We start from the raw sequence: 20246 nt of genomic DNA on the forward strand, positions 1-20246 counted from the left end.
ACCAATCGAATGCGTTCTCTTTGCGCAGTATCGTTATCGTTTTCGTTACCGCTGTATTTTCTGAGTTTTTTCTCAGAACAACGTGCAAACCAATTGTGTTCACTTTTAACCAATGCATAATATAGTCTCACCTCTAAGGCTTTCAACTAGTGTCATTTGATTGCTGCCGTTCAGATGAGCTCTAGCTATCTTTGAAGACGGCACACCTTGAACCTCAGTCCAGTAAACCATTTCCATCACTGGGTCGTAGTCAACGGCCAATGGACCCTTTAAGCCACTGAGAGGGAGCGGTGTCAAATCGACAAGGGCCTTGCCCATGCTTCCCGCATAAATGCTGTTATTAAAAAGATCAGCGATCAATGCAAAATCACCTGCAAGTATAAGCACAGGACAAAAAAAAGGGGGAAATGAAGAAATTAAAATTATGAGCTCCCATCATCGGGCCCTTTAACAAGCACAGTCAAAACCACAAAACAAACAAAAATATAATTGTGTTTTATGAAGTGCAGATATTGCGAGAATCATGTAAGTGCAGATGGCGTGTCATGGCTTAGTAGTTAAGAGCGCCGGATTCAAACTCGTGTGTTTCTGATCATCTGGAACCACTTTCATAGAGCTGCTAAGCACAACAATTTGCTTAGCATGAAATTTCTTCCTTGATTAAAACAGGATTACCAACCAAATTTCCATTTGTTGCATTAAGCTTGTTACTGGTATTCAGCTGTTGTTTGCTGATACTGAAAATCACGTGGAAGTTTGCTTGGTAATCCTTTTTTTTATCAAGGAAGACATTTCATGCTGAGCAAATTGTTTGCGCTTAGGCTGCAGCTCTATGAAATTAGGCATAGGTCTTTACGCTTTGAAGAAATGTATAGCTTTATATTGGTCTTTGGATGATTGCTTTATTGCAGAGTTATGGTCATCCAACGCCTTTGTTTGAGTGTGTACTGCTATCAGTACACGTTGTTAAGGCAAAGTTTATTATTTTTTAATTTCGGAACCATTCTACCGTTTTATTTCTATATGTATGCCATGAAGCTAATACCAGAAATTTGCGTTACAAAAGGTGGTCGCGTTTTTCCTAAAATCCGTAGCTAATATTTTCACGCAGGAAAAGTATCCCTACTATCAATGAATAATCTCAGAAACGTTGTGACAGTAACGCTTTTCACATTCTTTTTTGTTTTTTGTTTTATAAAGACTGATATCTTGTTAAATAACCACATAGTTTCGAAGTGAAATGTTTTCTCAGAGTTTGCTTTGTAGTTATCGAAAGCTGAATATCAGAACTTGTTTTTGCCATAACTTTTAAGGGGTGCTTTGGAGTCATGGTATTTCTCGGACGCATTGCGCGTGAAGGCAGGGTGGCCCGGGGTTTTATGACACAAGTAATAAAGCAAAGGTGTAAGTTTGGTAACCACCCCTTAAAAGTTATGGCAAAAAACTTATTTATTTACAACTATCTACAAGAAAACAATCACAATAACTTTCACTATAACCACTGGCATAAAAATTAAATCAATAAATGAGAAGTATTACACTATTACTAAATCCTTAATTATTTGATATATTGAGTCCTACCCGCCAACAATTAAGTTCCTTTGTTTCCGGCTGTGAGTAGAGTGGATTGGGACCGTCCGGTGTTGTGCCAGCGGAGGTATTATTGATATTAATATTGTTAATGTTAATATTGTTATTCTTATCATCGTTGCCTTTACCATTTCTGTCTTTGTTCTAATTGTCTGTCTGTGCGTTCTTGTTCCTGTTTAGGTTATGTTTGTCTGTCCCTAACTGTAAGCATATCAACACAGGCCTCGGCTTCAAAATTATGTTATTAATTTATTCCCAAAAGCAACAAAGGACATACATATACAACAAAAGATGATGCCTCCATACTTAAATAATCTCTGCCTTGTAAAATAGCGTTTGTTTAATGGGTACTCCTGTATAAATTATTGTTTGTACTGTTTTCATGAAGTATGGTAATAAATGTAAGTTTGAATGTGAATTTAAATACTTACCTGCTAATGTAAAATTGCAGGTAAAAAGCAAAATAACTAGCTTCATCACCTGGCACGTAGCCTGGTAGAGACCACTCATTGTGAACAGCGCTCTCTATCCTCGAGCAACAAATGAGATTCGAGTACACTAAAAAAAAATCATAACAAATAATGATTAGTTTACTTTAAGTGAACGTTGCCTGTGATCGGGCGAGTTGGTCTATGAAAAGTGTTTGAAACCGTTTGTTTTAAAATGCATATGGTTGGGAAGATGTTTTAAAGACACTGGACACTGTTGGTAATTGTCAAAGAATAGTCTTCACACATGGTGTATCTCAACATATGCACAAAATAACAAACCTTTAAAAATTTGAGCTCAATCGGTCCTCGAAGTTGCGAAATATAACGAAAGAAAAAACACCCTTGTGGCACCATGGTCACACGAAGTTGTGTGCTTTCAGATGCTTGATTTCGAAACCTCAAGTTCTAAATCTGAGGTCTCAAAATCAAATTCGTGGAAAATTTCTTCTTTCTCGAAAACTACGTTACTTCAGAGGGAGCCGTTTCTCACAATGTTTTATACTATCAACCTCTCCCCATTACTCGTAATCAAGAAAGGTTTTATGATCATATTTATTTTGAGTAACTACCAATAGTGTCCACTGCCTTTAAAAGTATAATATAATGGCCCACACAAATATGCCTCGAACTTGCACGGTTTTCCTTTTATTTTGCGAACTATTTTGTGTGGAATATTACATTCTATTTTTAAAACATCTTTCCAAACACATAATTTATAACAAATGGTTTCCAAACGCTTTTCATAGACCAACTCGCCCGATCAAAGGCAACGTTACCCTTTAACGTGTATCTTCTTTTTACAATGCGACCCTGAATGGGTCGCATGACAAGAGCTAGCGATGACTAGAGCAAGCTAGTCGAAACGTAGTCTTGGTTCAAGATTCTCCTGGATTTGTCACAACAGGGCGCGCTATCACCCCCAACGCGCTATCAACCACGAACCGCTATAACCCGAGAACCGCTATCACCCGAGAACCGCTATCACAGGAGAGTCTTGGCACATTCGTTAAATCTCCCCCCAAAAAGCGGCGGGCTCTGCGGGAAACCTACGCACACGCATTTTGGGGGGAGATTTAACGAATGTGCCAAAAATCTCCTGTGATAGCGGTTCTCGGGTGATAACGGTTCGTGGTTGATAGCGCGTTGGGGGTGATAGCGCGCTCTCTTGTGACAAATCCAGGAGAGTCTTGAACAAGACTAGTCGAAACGTTGAGACCAATAAATTGGAGAACTCACTTCGTAGTGCAGTTTATAACGATCAAAGCTAAAGTGGGGTGTCGTGGCCGAGTGGATAAGAGCACCGAACTCAAGCTCTGGCGCTTCTGTTCATCAGAGTTTGGGTTCGAATCCCGGTCGTGACACTTGTGTCCTTGATCAAGATACTTAACTATAATTGCTTCTCTCCACCCAGGGGTAAATGGGTTCATGTGAGGGCAGAGATGGTTCTTGTGATTGGATTAGCCGAGTAGCGCATATAATAATTATTGTCGCACAGGCTGTGTACTCCCCAGGGAGTTAAGATGGTTGAGGAATGATTTAAGACCTAGTGACCAGGGATAATAATGTCGGAAGCGCTTTGAGATGCCCTCGGGTGTGAAAAGCGCTATATAAAAACTCTGGTTTTTATTATTATTATTAAGTACTAAATAAGTAGTCGCCATTTTGTTTATACCTTCCGCCCAGGTAGCAGTTAAAAAGCAGGATAGTTCTTTTCAGAACTGAGAAGTCTCCCGAACATCCGATAAATCTACTCTAATCCGCGGTAATAATAATAATAATAATAATAATAATAATAATAATAATAATAATAATAAGACTTGTAATGCGCACATATCCACCCTGCTGGGTGTTCAAGGCGCAGTAAAACCAAAAACAAAACAAAAACAAAACACAACACAAAGAAAAACAGACACAACAAAATTAGTCATTGAAAACCTGTGACATAAGATAAGTTTTGAGAAGAGACTTGAATTTTGCGGTACAAAGACAAGATCGAAGATTAAGTGGTAGAGAGTTTCAGATGCGTGGCGCGGCTGAAGAAAAATACCTGTCACCCCATGAGTGTCGAGACTTAGGTTCAATGAGGAGAAGCAGTGAACTTGATCGAAGATTCCTTGATGGAGTGTAAACTTGAAGCAGTTCAGAAATATAGTGGGAGCCTTGCCATTTAGAGCTTTGTGGACAATGAGCATCAGCTTGAAGATGATTCGTTGAGAGATAGGGAGCCAGTGTAGTTGTTTCAGAATGGGGGTGATAAAACAGGATTTTCTAGACAGTGTCACAATGTGGGCAGCAGTATTTTGGAGCCGTTGAAGTCGGGAAATCTGGTTGTTAGGAAGACTGTAGAGAAGAGCATTGCCGTTGTCAAGACGAGAAGTAACAAATGCGTGAATGACCTTTTCAGTGGCACTTTTGTCCAAGTACTTGCGAATCTTACCTATATTCCTGATGTGATATGATGATAAACGAACAATATTGTTGATGTGTGGCTGAAGTGTCATCGATGAATCAAAAAAGTAGAATAAAGAAAGACAGTTCTCTATTAAAGAACAAACTCTACCTTGCAAGTAGCTACGCACATAGTGTTACCGCAAAGGGGTTAACAAATGAATGTGCACGGCTGGAACTTTGGTCATGAACATTCTATCCGACTAATGATTGTTGTAAAAACTTAATATTTTACTGTTTTATCTCCAAACAAAAATGCATGAATCAACACCTTTCAAATCGTGATTCGTGATTATGTATATTATTTTCAACGAAATGAAAACCTACTCTACCCGGGTTGACCAGGGTTAAGCTAATCGAACGCACCAGGGAGACCCAGGGTTGACCAGGGTTCAGCTTATCAAACGCACCAGGAAGACCCGGGTTGACAAGGGTTAAGCTAATAGAATGCAACAGGGAGACCCGGGTTGACCAGGGTTAAGCTACTCGGATGCACTGGGGAGACCCGGTTTAACCAGAGATGAGCTACTCGAACCGTATTGGAGACCCGGGTTGACCAGGGTTCAGCTAATCGGATGCACCAGGGAGACCCGGGTTGACCAGGGTTCAGCTAATCGGACGCACTAGGGACACCCGGGTTTCCCAGGGTTGAACTAATCGGATGCACCGGGGAGACCCGGGTTAACCAGAGATGAGCTAATGGTTTAGCTAATCGAACGCACATGGGAGACCCGGGTTGACCACCAGGGTTCAGCTAATCGAACGAATCAATTTACAGGATTTCGCAAGACGACTTAAGTAAAAACCAATACAAGTTTATTTGTTATATTGTCCCATCCTGGTTTAATACATCTTTGCTTTTACGAGACATCGCCTATTATTAAAAGGCCGGACGGCCACTTGAAGGTGCGGGCTTTACACAAACTATCACCAGGGGTACGTGCTCCTGGGGCTGAAACACTGCTCCCCCTTCCAGAAGGTGTAGGCATGGGTATCATCCACTTGGAGCCTTGCTGGTAGAGTGTAAGGATGTAGGCATGGGTATCATCCACTTGGAGCCTTGCTGGTAGAGTGTAAGGATGTAGGCATGGGTATCATCCACTTGGAGCCTTGCTGGTAGAGTGTAAGGATGTAGGCATGGGTGTCATCCACTTGGAGCCTTGCTGGTAGAGTGTAAGGATGTAGGCATGGGTATCATCCACTTGGAGCCTTGCTGGTAGAGTGTAAGGATGTAGACATGGGTATCATCCACTTGGAGCCTTGCTGGTAGAGTGTAAGGATGTAGGCATGGGTATCATCCACTTAGAGCCTTGCTGGTAGAGTGTAAGGATGTAGGCATGGGTATCATCCACTTGGAGCCTTGCTGGTAGAGTGTAAGGATGTAGGCATGGGTATCATCCACTTGGAGCCTTGCTGGTAGAGTGTAAGGATGTAGGCATGGGTATCATCCACTTGGAGCCTTGCTGGTGGAGTCTAAGGCTGTAGACATGGGTATCATCCACTTGGAACCTTGCTGGTAGAGTGTAGGGATGTAGGCATGGGTATCATCCACTTGGGGCCTTGCTGGTAGAGTGTAAGGATGTAGGCATGGGTATCATCCACTTGGGGCCTTGCTGGTAGAGTGTAAGGATGTAGGCATGGGTATCATCCACTTGGAGCCTTGCTGATAGAGTGTAAGGATGTAGGCATGGGTATCATCCACTTGGAGCCTTGCTGGTAGAGTGTAAGGATGTAGACATGGGTATCATCCACTTGGAGCCTTGCTGGTAGAGTGTAAGGATGTAGGCATGGGTATCATGCACTTGGAACCTTGCTGGTAGAGTGTAAGAATGTAGGCATGGGTATCATCCACTTGGAGCCTTGCTGGAAGAGTGTAAGGATGTAGGCATGGGTATCATCCACTTGGAGCCTTGCTGATTAAGTGTAAGGATGTAGGCATGGGTATCATCCACTTGGAGCCTTGCTGGTAGAGTGTAGGGATGTAGGCATGGGTATCATCCACTTGGAGCCTTGCTGGTAGAGTGTAAGGATGTAGGCATGGGTATCATCCACTTGGAGCCTTGCTGGTAGAGTGTAAGGATGTAGGCATGGGTATCATCCACTTGGAGCCTTGCTGGTAGAGTGTAAGGATGTAGGCATGGGTATCATCCACTTGGGGCCTTGGTGGTAGAGTGTAAGGATGTAGGCATGGGTATCATCCACTTGGAGCCTTGCTGGTAGAGTGTAGGGATGTAGGCATGGGTATCATCCACTTGGAGCCTTGCTGGTAGAGCAGAATGCACTATCGTAGGGTCATACGTTATCGACCCTTATAATATGTTTTCGCGAGACTGTGCAAGCTCCACCGGTGACAGAAGCTCGGCCAGCTTCTTCACGGTCTGTGTTTTCGTCAGGCTTAATCATGCTGAGATTTAAGTTTCTTGTTGTAGGTTATGCTCAAACATATAAAAAGAAGAATTTCGGTATAAATCACTCGTGCATTATTATGCCAACAATCAAAAGAGTCAAAGAAACAACATCCAACCTTAAAAGTTCAAAACAAAATTATCATCTGCTAGATTGAGTTTCATGTTCCTTCAGTCACTAGATATATCACGTGATGTGGTTGCTATTTGGGATTCTATGGTGTGGCAATACTTATGGGGACAAAACTAAAATATTTTAATTGAAAATGGGAAGAAAACAAAGGTCTAGTTAACTGCAGAACCGTGATAAATTCTCATAAACGTAACAAATAATATGTCTACAATAAATAGAAAATATAACATATTGGTTTCTTATGTCCTGAAACCAAACATTGACGGTCTGAAATGGAGGAAAAACGTATTGTTTTTTAAGTGTTTGTGCTTCAAGGGGGTTTGGGGTGTTTTACTGTCATGCCTTGTGATATCTCCGGATTATTATGTCTTAGGACAACAATGTAATTAAATTTGTTAAATATTAATTGAATAAAATACAAGTGTCATTGTTAAAGGAACACGTTGCCTTGGATCGGACGAGTTGGTCAAAACAAAAGCGTTTGTAACCGTTTTTTATAAAATGCATATGGTTGGAAAGATGTTTTAAAAGTAAATACAATGATCCACACAAGTTTGCCTCGAAATTGCGTGGTTTTCCTTCTACTGTGTAGCCTTGCTCAAGGCAGTCGCATTATTCGCTCCGAAAAGACGCAGCTGTAAACCCACCCGCCGTATACCCTGTGCATGGTGTGTGCGATCACACCGAATGACCCACCCGTATACACACTGTCACATCGCACGAATAATGTTCACACAAGTCATCGCACTCGTACACCACTAACCGCATGCGGAGGCCGTCAGGCCGACAGCCTTGTCGGGTCTGTATCTTCCCGTTTTAATGTGTTGTATTGAAAAAATTCCAATAGTGGACGAAATTGGGGGGGCTCTAGGATATGCTAGTATGCAGCTCATGAATATGTATATCGTTCGTCAGACCTATCAGACAACACAGGATGTGAGGCAAATGAATTATTCATTTTGACGTCCAATCACGCACTTCCCTTATCACGACCTTTGGACCCTATCATGCGTCCGTGGTGGTGGTGTGTGAGGTAAACATGTCTCGTCTTTCGCGGGCATTATGGTAATGAGCTGACCGTGGGAACTCTTCGCTTATTATAGTAATGAGGTCAGTGGCTTCCACACAGATCCTACAAGGCTGTCGGCCTGACGGCCTCCGCATGCGGATAGTGTACGGGGGCATCGTGTCGTGCGATGTTACGCACAGTGAATACAGGTGGGTTTTACGCACAGTGAATACCGGTGGGTTTTTATACAGCGGCGGTCTTTTTTCGGAGTGAATAATTCGACTGCCTTGAGCAAGGCTATCTACTGTGCGAACTAACATGGTCGGCCATTTATGGGAGTCAAAATTTTGAACCCCATAAATGGCCGACGTGTTAGTCGACAAGGTAAAAGGAAAACCACGCAATTTCGAGGCATGTTTGTGTGGATCATTGTATTCTACTTTCACAATATCTTTCTACCCATATGCATTTTAGAAAAAAACGGTTACAAACGCTTTTCAAAGACCAACTCGACCGATCCAAGGCAACGTGTTCCTTGAAAAGGTTGGATAGATGATTTAAACAAAAACCTTATTTAGTTTTTGATTGTGAACAATTTTCTTGATATCCTACTGAAAACCCATGACACCAGGATACCTCTCAACTTGTCACAAAGCATCATTGTGATTAAATCCATGCAACCAGACCAATTTCTGAGATAGGGTGACCCTGAACTGATTAAAAGTTGTATGTTTACCACGCACTACAGGATTTTTGCGTTAGTTTCTATTGGGAGCAAGTGTCTATATGGTTGTTAGAACGAGTCTGACACTAACGGTAAACCGTCACTACAATAGCCCTGTGTTATGATTATGCGGAGGGCATTCAGACCACTTATTCAAGGTTTTTTTTTGTTTAATTTATGTTTATTACGCTCCCGGACTACTTTGAATCAATTTATTGGCCTTCGCAAACACTTGATGTAGATCTATGAAGTGCGCCGGTGGTTCGGGCTTTCCATCCACTATTGCGAAACCGTCACCATCTGTAGTCATTTTTGAGTAATTATTTTGATGTGGATCGAGTTGCATTTGTGTTTATGTGGGAATTTGAGTCCGTCGCTGTATTCAAATCCAAATTTCTTAACTTAAAGGAACATTACAAAATTGGTAAGAAAACAAATCGTCTAAGACCACATACATTTACTTTAAAAATACACGGTCTAATTATGATGATGATGATAGAAGAAAACATCCATCGAAATATGTTTGTCTGAAATGTTATATTTGATGAGAAATAAATAAAGCTAATTTCCCAAGAGTTTTCGCTCAGTGAGCATTTAATTCATTTTTTTTAACCGATGTCATGCAAATAATGTGTAACAATCGTTTTTTTCACTCGTGACCTAGGTGGATGATCGATCTCCACAGGTTTGTCAGTTTGTGCATGGTTGATTATATAAAGTACTTATCCCTACACCTGGTTTTTGTTAGCAAAACAAATTAAATGTGGTTTTCCTGACCAATTTCAAACGAAAATCCATTCGTTTTTAAACATGGCTTATATCAATTTCGATTGAAAATTAATGCTCCTTTGAAACTTGAATCACCATTCAACAGTCACAATTAGTAATTCAATTTCACCTCTTCAACAATAAACGGTTTAAATATTCTTCAGTTCCACTAGGCCAACAGACTCATTCAATTTCGAGAGGCCAAACAGCAAAAGCTGTTCCACCAAATGTTAAAATATGTAGTAGAATGGTCAAAGTCTAAATTGCCAATAAATATAAAATGATGTCTGCAACTGTAGCATAGCGCCCTCTATTGACTTGTTGTCATACAGGTTTATTATTCAAAGGTTAAAGTTCAGAGGTGAATAAAGAACAAGGATCCATCTTGATTCACGTTGCAACTCAAACAACTACGTTTTATAGCTTCCATATTTTTCTACCTTTGTTTCGAAATATTATAATGGCGAAGAGGATGGGATCTGTTTCAACTCACAGCGTAATCATCATCTGTCGAGTGCTATAATTTCAAGGCGATCCCAACAAACACAAATGAGATTTCGGGACATTTTTCGGTCGCACTCCTGAACTGAATGCTGAACATTTATTCACAGTCATCACACAAGTGTTTATCTGGACACGTCGTAAGCTAATCGGTTAATCATGGCATCTAACATGCCAACCCTGGCTCCGTTCGACCCCTACAGTGAACCTACCGCTCTCAGTGTCAAATGAGAGAAATGGCTGAAACGTTTTGAAGGAGCTATGGTCGGATTCAACATCACTGGAGCTAAAAGAAAGCGAGCATTACTTCTACATTTCGGAGGTGAGCAACTTCAGACTGTTGTTGATACACTTTCTGACACGGGCGATGAGAATGATTATGAAAAGGCCCAAGAAGATTTGACAACTCATTTCGTTCCAAAACAGAACCCTATATATGAGACCATCCTTTTCAGGCGCCTGACTCAGAATCCAGAGGAAAGTGTAGATCAGTTTTGCACTCGACTTCGAAAAGCTGCAGAGAAATGTGACTTCTCTGATCTCAATCGTGAACTGCTCACACAAATCATTACGGGATGCTCTTCAAAAACACTTCGCCGACGAGCGCTTGAGAAGCTTTACACACTATCACAGTTGCTAGAGCTTGCTCGATCCCTTGAGTTGTCAGAAAAGAGGGCTGGCGACGTTGAAAATCACACCGAAAGCCATCAAACCGTTAACAAAATTTCAAAGCGACCGTCGAGTCAAACTCCCAGCAAGGGCAGATCTACCAATCGTGACAACGCAAACAAGCAGTGGAATGACAAGCCGAAACAATGCTTTTTCTGTGGGGGACAATACCCACATGATAAAGATTGTCCAGCCAAAGGAAAGGAATGCAACTCCTGTGGTAAGCTCAATCATTTTTCGTCGGTTTGTCGGTCCTCTCAAAGCCAACAAAAACCATATAACAACAAGCCACGTACGGTAAGGAATGTAGATGAACACAATGCATCATCATCATCCAATGATGAGTACGTTTTTGCAATCGATTCAACCTCGCGAAAGCCACACGTAACCATTTCCATTGAAGGTTCTAAAGTGACTGTCATTATCGACTCTGGATGCCCCCGCAACCTCATCGACAAATCCACATTCAGTCGTATCTCACGCCACAAGTCACTAACTCTCAGGAGAACACACATACACCTCTATCCATACGGCGTGAAAGAGCCACTGCCTATACTTGGTAGGTTTACAGCACTCCTTGAAACAGGAAACCACTTCATAACAACCGACGTTTTTGTTGTTGACAACCAAGCTGGATGTCTCCTTGGCCTCCAAACAGCCCGAGATTTAGGTCTTATTACCATCAATGATCCAGTTAACAACATCACTGATCATAACAATAACTACTTTGCCACTTCCTACCCAAACTTGTTTGCTCCACGCATTGGCAAACTAGCAGGAGTCCAGGTACAACTCCACATCAATGAATCTGTACCCCCTGTCGCTCAAAGACATCGCAAAGCACCTTTCCACCTGAGAAAACAAATTGAAAAACAACTGAAAGAACTTGAAGACCAAGACATCATCGAGGATGCAGTTGGTCCCACTCCATGGGTGTCCCCTATAATCGCAGTCCCAAAACCACACAGCCCTGACAGCATACGCTTGTGTGTAGATATGAGAGCTGCAAACAAGGCAATAATTCGCGAACGCCACCCAACACCAACTATGGATGAGCTTATCGCTGAACTCAATGGATCACGAGTATTCTCAAAATTGGATCTCCGCTCAGGATACCATCAGCTTGAACTATCACCCGAAAGTCGGTATATAACAACATTTGCTACACATGTTGGACTCAAGCGATACAAAAGACTAAACTTTGGCATTTCATCCGCTAGTGAAGTCTTCCAAAACACAATTCGGCAAACCATCGAAGGTATACAAGGTGTACTCAATGTCTCAGACGACATTCTTATCCATGCCCCTACCGTCGAGGATCATAACAAACAGCTCCACCTGCTTGTGGAGCGTTTACAACTAAAGGGCCTAACTGTTAACAACGAGAAGTGTCAGTTCGCTCAGCCACGTATTCACTTCTTTGGGCTCGTCTTCAGCGGCAAAGGTGTCTCCCCGGACCCCGCAAAGGTTGATGCTATCAAAAACGCCAGTGACCCACAAAGCCCGGCTGAGGTCCGCAGCCTACTCGGTATGGCAGGCTATAGTTCGCGCTTCATACCAAACCTGGCAACCATAACTGAACACCTTCGAGTGCTGACAGAGAAAAACACAAAATTCGAATGGAATGCAACACACCGCAATGCTCTTCAACTGCTTAAAGAATCACTCTCACAGGAAGCAGTCGGTGCATACTTTGACCCAACTAAAGATACTGCAATATGGGTTGATGCTAGTCCGGTTGGTCTTGGCGCAATGCTCACACAAACAAACAAACACGGACAAAGTAAAGTGGTGAGTTATGCAAGTCGTGCGCTCACTCCAACTGAACAACGATATAGCCAAATCGAAAGAGAGGCACTAGGCATAGCTTGGGGTGTTACTCGCTTCCACATGTATGTATTTGGACAAAAATTCACAATCGTCACCAATCATAAACCACTTGTACCAATATTCACAAAGCCACAGGCAAATACATCTCCAAGGATACAAAACTGGCTGTTAAAACTCCAGTCGTATGACATGTCCGTTATCCACTGTGCTGGGAAGGACAATCCAGCGGATTACATGTCAAGACATCCCATCGCAAACTCTGAATCCAACAACCTCTCTGTAGAAACTGAGGAGTTTGTCAACTTCATCGCACACCACTCCACCCCCAAAGCAATAACCCTTGAAGAAATCCGTCAAGAAACTGCCAAAGATCTATCACTCCAATCCTCCATCCAAGCATATCGCGATGGACAATGGTTCAAACTCAAAGAAAGCTACCCCGCCATATGGGCTGTTCGCGAGAACATCACAGTGACAGACTCCGGAATAATATTGCGCGAGCAACGTATCGTCATCCCCTCCACTCTGCAACAGCGTGTTCTCAGTCTTGCCCACTCTGGTCACCAGGGAATATCAAAAACAAAGTCGCTACTTTGTGAGAAGGTGTGGTTCCCAAATATTGATCAGAAAGTTGAAGAACTTGTTAAGCACTGTCTCGCATGCCAATCTTCCACTCGAGAGCACAAACGCGAACCCTTGTCAATGACGGATCTTCCCGCATATACATGGCAAAACGTCAGTGTTGATTTCTGTGGACCATTCATCTCCGGAGACTACCTTCTTGTGTACATAGATGATTACTCCAGATTCCCATGTGTTGAAATCTTACGCTCAACATCAGCTCGCGCTACGATTCCCATCCTTGACAAAATCTTTGCATCACATGGCATTCCCGAAGTCGTGAAAACCGATAATGGACCCCCATTCAACAGCGCAGAATTCAAAACCTTCTCAGAATATCTTGGTTTTCGCCACCGCAAAATAACTCCACACTGGCCTGAGGCAAATGGGCAGGCAGAAAATTTCATAAAAACGCTAAAAAAAGCTGTGCGCTGTGCTGAGGCAGAAGGTAAGCCATGGAAACAAGAACTTTGGACATTTCTCCGTGCATATCGTTCAACCCCGCACTGCAGCACAGGCACTGCTCCGGCGGCTGCACGCTTCGGCCGCAACATCAACACACTGATTCCGCAGATACACAACTCTTCTCACGACCAACAGCTCAACTTCCGCCAACGGGATGAGTTAGCAAAGCAGAAAATGAAACAATATGCTGACAAACGCCGTCACACAATACCATCGACTATTGCTGTTGGTGACACTGTTCTCGTCAAAAACTTTGACACGCTCCGCAAAACAACCCCTCCCTACCACCCTCGCCCTTATACGGTCACTGATAAAAAGGGCCCAATGATCACTGCTCAACATGACCACCATGTTGTAACTCGCAACGTCTCCCATTGCAAGAAATTCGTGGAAAGGAGGAACCTACACGTACGCCATCAGTTGAACAAGAACAAGCCCCATCAGCGAACTAAAATAGACCCTCTCGCGACAAACATGCTCCGATTCGGTTCAAAGACTATGTGTAACTCCCGAATAGTAAAGGACAACAAATAACAAAAATGACTCTGAACTGTTGTAGGATTCTGCTATGAAATTTTATTTCTTTTACTTCTTTTGCTCTGCTAAGCCTTAAGCCGTAATCTTCATGAGCAAAACAAAGCAACTGGAGAACCTTCCTTTTTACATTTTCTTTGCCCTCAACCTTTTTCTTTTAACAACTTTAGAAAGTTTGGCTATGCATTCTCCCAATTGATTTGGTTTAAATTTTTATCTAAAACAAAATCATTAACATTTTCTATCTTGAAAAAGGGGAGAGATGTAGCATAGCGCCCTCTATTGACTTGTTGTCATACAGGTTTATTATTCAAAGGTTAAAGTTCAGAGGTGAATAAAGAACAAGGATCCATCTTGATTCACGTTGCAACTCAAACAACTATGTTTTATAGCTTCCATATTTCTCTACCTTTGTTTCGAAATATTATAGCAACGATTCTGAATGAGAACAAAAAAAAACGAAAGTATGTATGCACGAAAATGAAAATGCAGCATCAGCACATAATAAACCCTAGCTAAATTGCGTGGATTTGGGGAAACGTTTGAGTTTGAATGCGTGTTAATGAAACTTTATGACTTTTGATGAATTTGACCGGGAAAGTTATATGTTTTAGTTCTTCATGTTCCGTATTTATTCGAGTGTTTAATTTTGTTTTCTCTCAACTTGTGATCTGTTTTAGTGTTGTACGTTTCTTGAAGTGTCTTCCGCTTTTTATCTTTGACATTCATAAATACATATCTCAGCTAAGTTCTTGTTCTGTATTTGTTTTTTTTTTTTTTTCTTTTTTTACTTCTTCTCATATCTTTTTTTCCGCGCCCCTACAACTACAACCTCTTCTATTTTATGACATGTTTGCTGCAATGCATGTTCTAGAATTCGTTGTACTTATTCTGTTGTTGGTTGTGAGGCGTTGTCTTCTTTTAATTATTTGTAGTATTATTATTATTAATTAACATGTGCTTCTATAACTTGTTGACGAAAGTTTCGATTTCAATTCAATGCATTAAATTCAAATACACATTTATGTCAATACTTCCATAGCAAAATATCAACAATTACGGAGTAATGCAAAAAAAATATATCATTAAAGGAAAACGTTACAGAATTGGTAAGAAACAAAAATCGTGAAGATCACAGATTTACATAAAACTTACATGATCAAATGATGATGATAGTAGAAAACATCCCTTGAAATATTACTGTCTGAAATTTCATATTTGACGAGAAATAAATAACCTAATTTCGCGTTTGGATTTTTTCTCTCAGGGAGTGTTTTAATATTATTTTTATCTTTTTTTTCATCGATGCAACGCAAAATTTGTGATCGGTTTTTCACTATTCTCTCGTGAGCCAGATGGCTGATCGATCTCCAACTTCTACAGGTTTGTCAATTTATGTATATAGTGGATTACATAAAGTGCTTACACTGCCAGCAATTTTTTTGCTAGCAAAACTAAATAGAGTATGGGCCGTTTTGAAAAGCAGAAGCTTGTAAAAAGAAAATCAACTCAGACAGACAAGGAAACAAAACACAGATATGCATGTTTTCAAGTTTTTATAGAACTTGTAATGTAATCATTTCTGCGAATGATGTTCCCCTAATTTAGATGTTTTTATAGTCGTTTAGTTCCTTTTAACGTATTCCATTGTCTGTATGCGACATTTATAAATACGTCACCAAGAACAACTGTTGATAATGTATAGCCGTCTTTGCTGCCGCTACAGGCACTGGACACATTTGGTAAAGACCAGTATTTTCACTTTGTGTGTGAACGTTTTGGTAATCGAATTTAAAAGAGAACAATAGAGAAAAACACCCGTGTGCACAACCTTGTGTGTTTTGGATGCATAATACAAATAAAACACTATTGTTGCACTTGCTCTGTATGCTTCTAGATGCATAATACAAATAAAACACTCTTGTTGCACTTGCTCTGTATGCCTCTAGATGCATAATACAAATAAAACACTCTTGTTGCACTTGCTCTGTATGCCTCTAGATGCATAATAAAAATAAAACACTCCTGTTGCACTTGCTCTGTATGCTTCTAGATGCATAATGAAAATAAAACACTCCTGTTGCACTTGCTCTGTATGCTTCTAGATGCATAATAAAAATAAAACACTCTTGTTGCACTTGCTCTGTATGCTTCTAGATGCATAATAAAAATAAAACACTCTTGTTGCACTTGCTCTGTATGCTTCTAGATGCATAATAAAGTGCTTCAGCTGAAGTATGTTATTCATTGGGTGATGATTTACCCCTTTATCAAAAGCTACGTTACTTCAGGACAAGCCATTTCTTAGAATGTTGTAACCAAGTCAGTTTCTTAGCTAACAACTTTTTTGAGTTATTACCAATAGTGTCAATTGTCTTTAAAATAAATAATGTAAATACCAATTGCAAACTAAGGGTGTTAAACGTGACACAATTTTTTTATTCGTATACGGATACCCAAACACCACAGGATATTAAGTTAACACCAAGGTAGTTGGATTTAAAGAAGGGTTCATTTTAACACACTCTTTATTTTGTTAACTCTGATGCTTTTTAACAACACACAGGTCGTCAATTTCAACACTCCAGTTTTTGCAGTGTGGTGATCCTATGACTATATATGTTCACAAACAAAAGTGCTGTTTGTTTAAAAATACTCTTACTGGTAGTTGCCTCCACACGAACAACCGAGAACCAATCGCAAGCACTAATAATAACCGTATTTATAACGCGCCTTTTGCCAAAGTATACAAAGCGCCAGGTATTACTACTGCAAGGAGTGGGGTGAATTTTGAGATATAGAAGACCTAATCCTTAGCACCATGTAATGGTTTTACAAGGTGCTGTGGCGCAATATGCAGCCAATCCAGCCAGGAACACCGGGGCGAAAATGGGACCAACGGCTTTACGTCCCATCCGAAGGACGAAGCAATGGTTATGTGTCTTGCTTAAGTACACAAGTGTCACGGCTGGGTTCGTATCCCCATGGGGATACGAACCCACACTCTGCTGATCGGAAACACCAGAGTTTGAATCCGGTGCTCTTAACCGCTCGGCCACGACACTCCCAAATCATAATATTATTAAAAAAAACTATAAAACATTGAACGACCGTCGAAAAGGGGTATTGTACATTGCCATAACTGACACCTCGACAATATATTTTAGAACTCGTTACACAAAACAAAAGCCAAGCATTCAAGGCAGTAGACACTAACATTATTGATAATTACTCAAAGTAATTATTAGCATCAAACCTAACTTGGTAACGAGTAATGGGGAGAGGTTGTGATAGTGTACAACATTGTGAGAAACAGCTCCCTCTGAAGTGACGTAGTTTTCGAGAAAGAACTAATTTCCCGCACGAATTTGATTTCGAGACCTCAGAATTAGGTTTTAAAGTCACCTGGAAGTGGTATTTAAGAGTAGAACCCGACCCGAGAGGGCGCTGTTCGTGACGTCAATCGAGGCAGACTTTGCCTGTAATGCGTAGAGTAAACACAATTGCAAAGGACATGTACGGACCAAATTATGTATTGCTGCTGAATGTAGGTGTATTGCTGCTGATTGCAGAAAAACACTTTTTGAAATGTACCAACTCACGACTTGGACGTACATGTACTTTGCACGTGTTTTTACTATACGCATTGCAGGCAAAGTCTGCCTCGATTGACGTCACAAAAGGGGTAGGCGGAGTCAGCCCCCCAAACAACTTTATATATTTTTTAAACATATAAATCGTGACAAAAATTACTAAAAAGTTGTTTTATTGTTCGTCAGCATATACTCTTATGTTTGAAATAAAAAAAATTATATTTCCAGGTGACTTTAAGGTCTCAAAATCAAGCATCTGAAAGCACACAACTTCCTGTGACAAGGGTGTTTTTTTCTTTCATATGTTATCTCGCAACATCGACGATCAATTGAGCTCAAATTTTCACAAGTTTGTTTATGCACATGTTGAGATACACCAAGTGGGACGAATGGTCTTTGACAAGTACCAAGTGCCCAGTGTCTTTAAGGAACCCCGGCTGAAGTAATCTCATCTGCAGCTATACGCGCACCCTTACATAACTCTAACTGCATCTGACAAAATATTCATGTTGTTTCAAGCCATCCAATTAATGCACACACGCAGTGCGTACATCTTCAATCATTCGAGGTACGCACTTAATTAAAAAATAATTTAATCAACAACAAAATATATAAGTAATTGTTTACCTTCTTAATCCCGATTGGGGAACAGTTACCGTCACGTATCGATAAAGCAAGTTCAAAACGTCAAAATAATGAAATATCTTCAGTTGTTGGTTGTTCAAACAAGGTGGTCATCAAGCAAACTTACTCTATGCTCCGTGGACGCCAAAATGTATAATTCCTTCCTCCTCTCAAATAAATATGACTCGTGCACAATGAGGTCACTAATACGGTTTTAGATGTATTGGTAAAGCTCAGGGAAATTCCCTTTCTCTCCTGCTTTGTAACACCATAGTAACACGTTCCAGTTGACTGCGTCTGCACGTGGTGTGTCTTTTGTTGTGGCGTAAGGTTGTGCACGTTTTGCACGTCGTTACAAATATTACGGTTAATATGGGCCCTTTTCGAATACACGGCTTCGGCTTTGGGTTCAGCTTCAGGCTCTATCCATTCTCTCTTCTGAAGCCCTGAGCACGTACGCAAAGCACGCGCAATATTATTGAAACATGATCACGGGTCCAAGCTAGCCCGACGCCGAGGTTTCGAAAAGGCCCGCAAAAATAATGCTCTTCCTTACTGACTCCGCTCTAACTCTCACCCCTAGACCAATGACATATCTGGGTGCACCACATGTACCCAAGGCTTGGAGTGCTAAGCATACGCCCCCCAAATAAAAGTCTAAAATATGTTTACAGTCTAGAGAAAACTGACCATTGACTCATTGTCATGCAGCCGATTTCACGAAACGCTTTGATTAATCCTATATCTCGAGTTAAGACGAGTAACTCGGTCTTTTAACTTACGATGGGTTTAATGCGTCCTAACGTCTATGGATACGAAAGATAAATCCAAGTTAGAAAGAGTTTGGTGAAATCGACGGTTAAACTGTTATCCCCTGCTCAGTTTGATATGGGGAATTCTAAAGGCCTGATGACGAGTTGTTCCATCCAAATAAAACACCCCATTTAAAAGTGTAAAGGGCTGTGAACTATGCTGTTTTGGACAGGTTGGGTATATACAAATTCACCATTCGATGAATATCCATATGAATCGATATGAGGTCAATACTTTGAGCTACACACAATGTATTTCCATTAGACAGTCTGGTGGGTTACCCGGGGACTTTGGAAGTTTGCTTCGTGGTTGATTGTTCTCGGTAATGTGCGCATGCCCAGAACTACGTAAACAATGGAAATTTACCTGGTAAGTCTACTGCCATCTAGCGCCTCAAAGTCTCCCATTATAGCTGTGTATCCTTATTATTTCTGCATGTATAGACAAATCCAGGCGCGCAACGGGTGAGGCGTGGGGTCCGGGCCCACTCAAGGGCTCGGGGAAATTTTGCATCTGGATGCTCTGGCAATCTTAAGCCAGTAACAGGCGCAATCTTAAGCCATTAACAGACATAATGAATGAAACAAAACATGAAGACTTTAAAATGTGAGCAGCAGTAGAACCTTTTTGAGGATGTTTATATGACACAAATTTTAGGGGGCAAAACTGTCAAAGAGTGAGTATGCGAGTGAGTTAAGCCTTTACGGCGTTGGTCCGGGCCCACTTAAGGGCCCGGGAACATTTTGCATTCTAGATGCTCTGTGGTGCAATAGGTCATTCAGAGGCCAAGTTGTCGTACGAAACAATACAATAAACTTTGAGCAGAACAATGTGGGCCCTTGTGGATTTTCGAAATTCTTGACTTTTTATTGAAAAGGGTGTGCGTAGTTGATTGCTTGCAGTGTTTGTATGCAAGGTTTACGAAAAAAGAAAACAATCTCTGAAACGTCTCAATGAATTTGATATTAAAGAAACAGAAATAGCAACATCGGGTGACCAATATCGCTCGAACTAGCCATGGAGATCAG

The 20246-nt window shown here is 41.1% G+C and overlaps 1 protein-coding gene across 1 annotated transcript in view; it reads right to left on the reverse strand.

Moving 5' to 3' along the window:
- LOC139954027 (low-density lipoprotein receptor-like) overlaps window positions 1-18506 on the reverse strand; it is a 33118-nt gene extending 14612 nt beyond the window's left edge. Inside the window, exons 1-3 of the mRNA XM_071953672.1 lie at window positions 18409-18506; window positions 2022-2148; window positions 132-371 (exon numbers count right to left, since the gene is read on the reverse strand). Coding sequence (XP_071809773.1) covers window positions 132-371; window positions 2022-2100 — 319 coding nt within the window. The 5' untranslated portion in view covers window positions 2101-2148; window positions 18409-18506. The remainder of the gene's footprint in view (window positions 1-131; window positions 372-2021; window positions 2149-18408) is intronic.
- Between the last annotated feature and the right edge of the window lie 1740 nt (window positions 18507-20246).

Source organism: Asterias amurensis, chromosome 22 (genome assembly GCF_032118995.1).
Source record: "Asterias amurensis chromosome 22, ASM3211899v1".
NCBI lineage: Eukaryota > Metazoa > Echinodermata > Asteroidea > Forcipulatida > Asteriidae > Asterias > Asterias amurensis.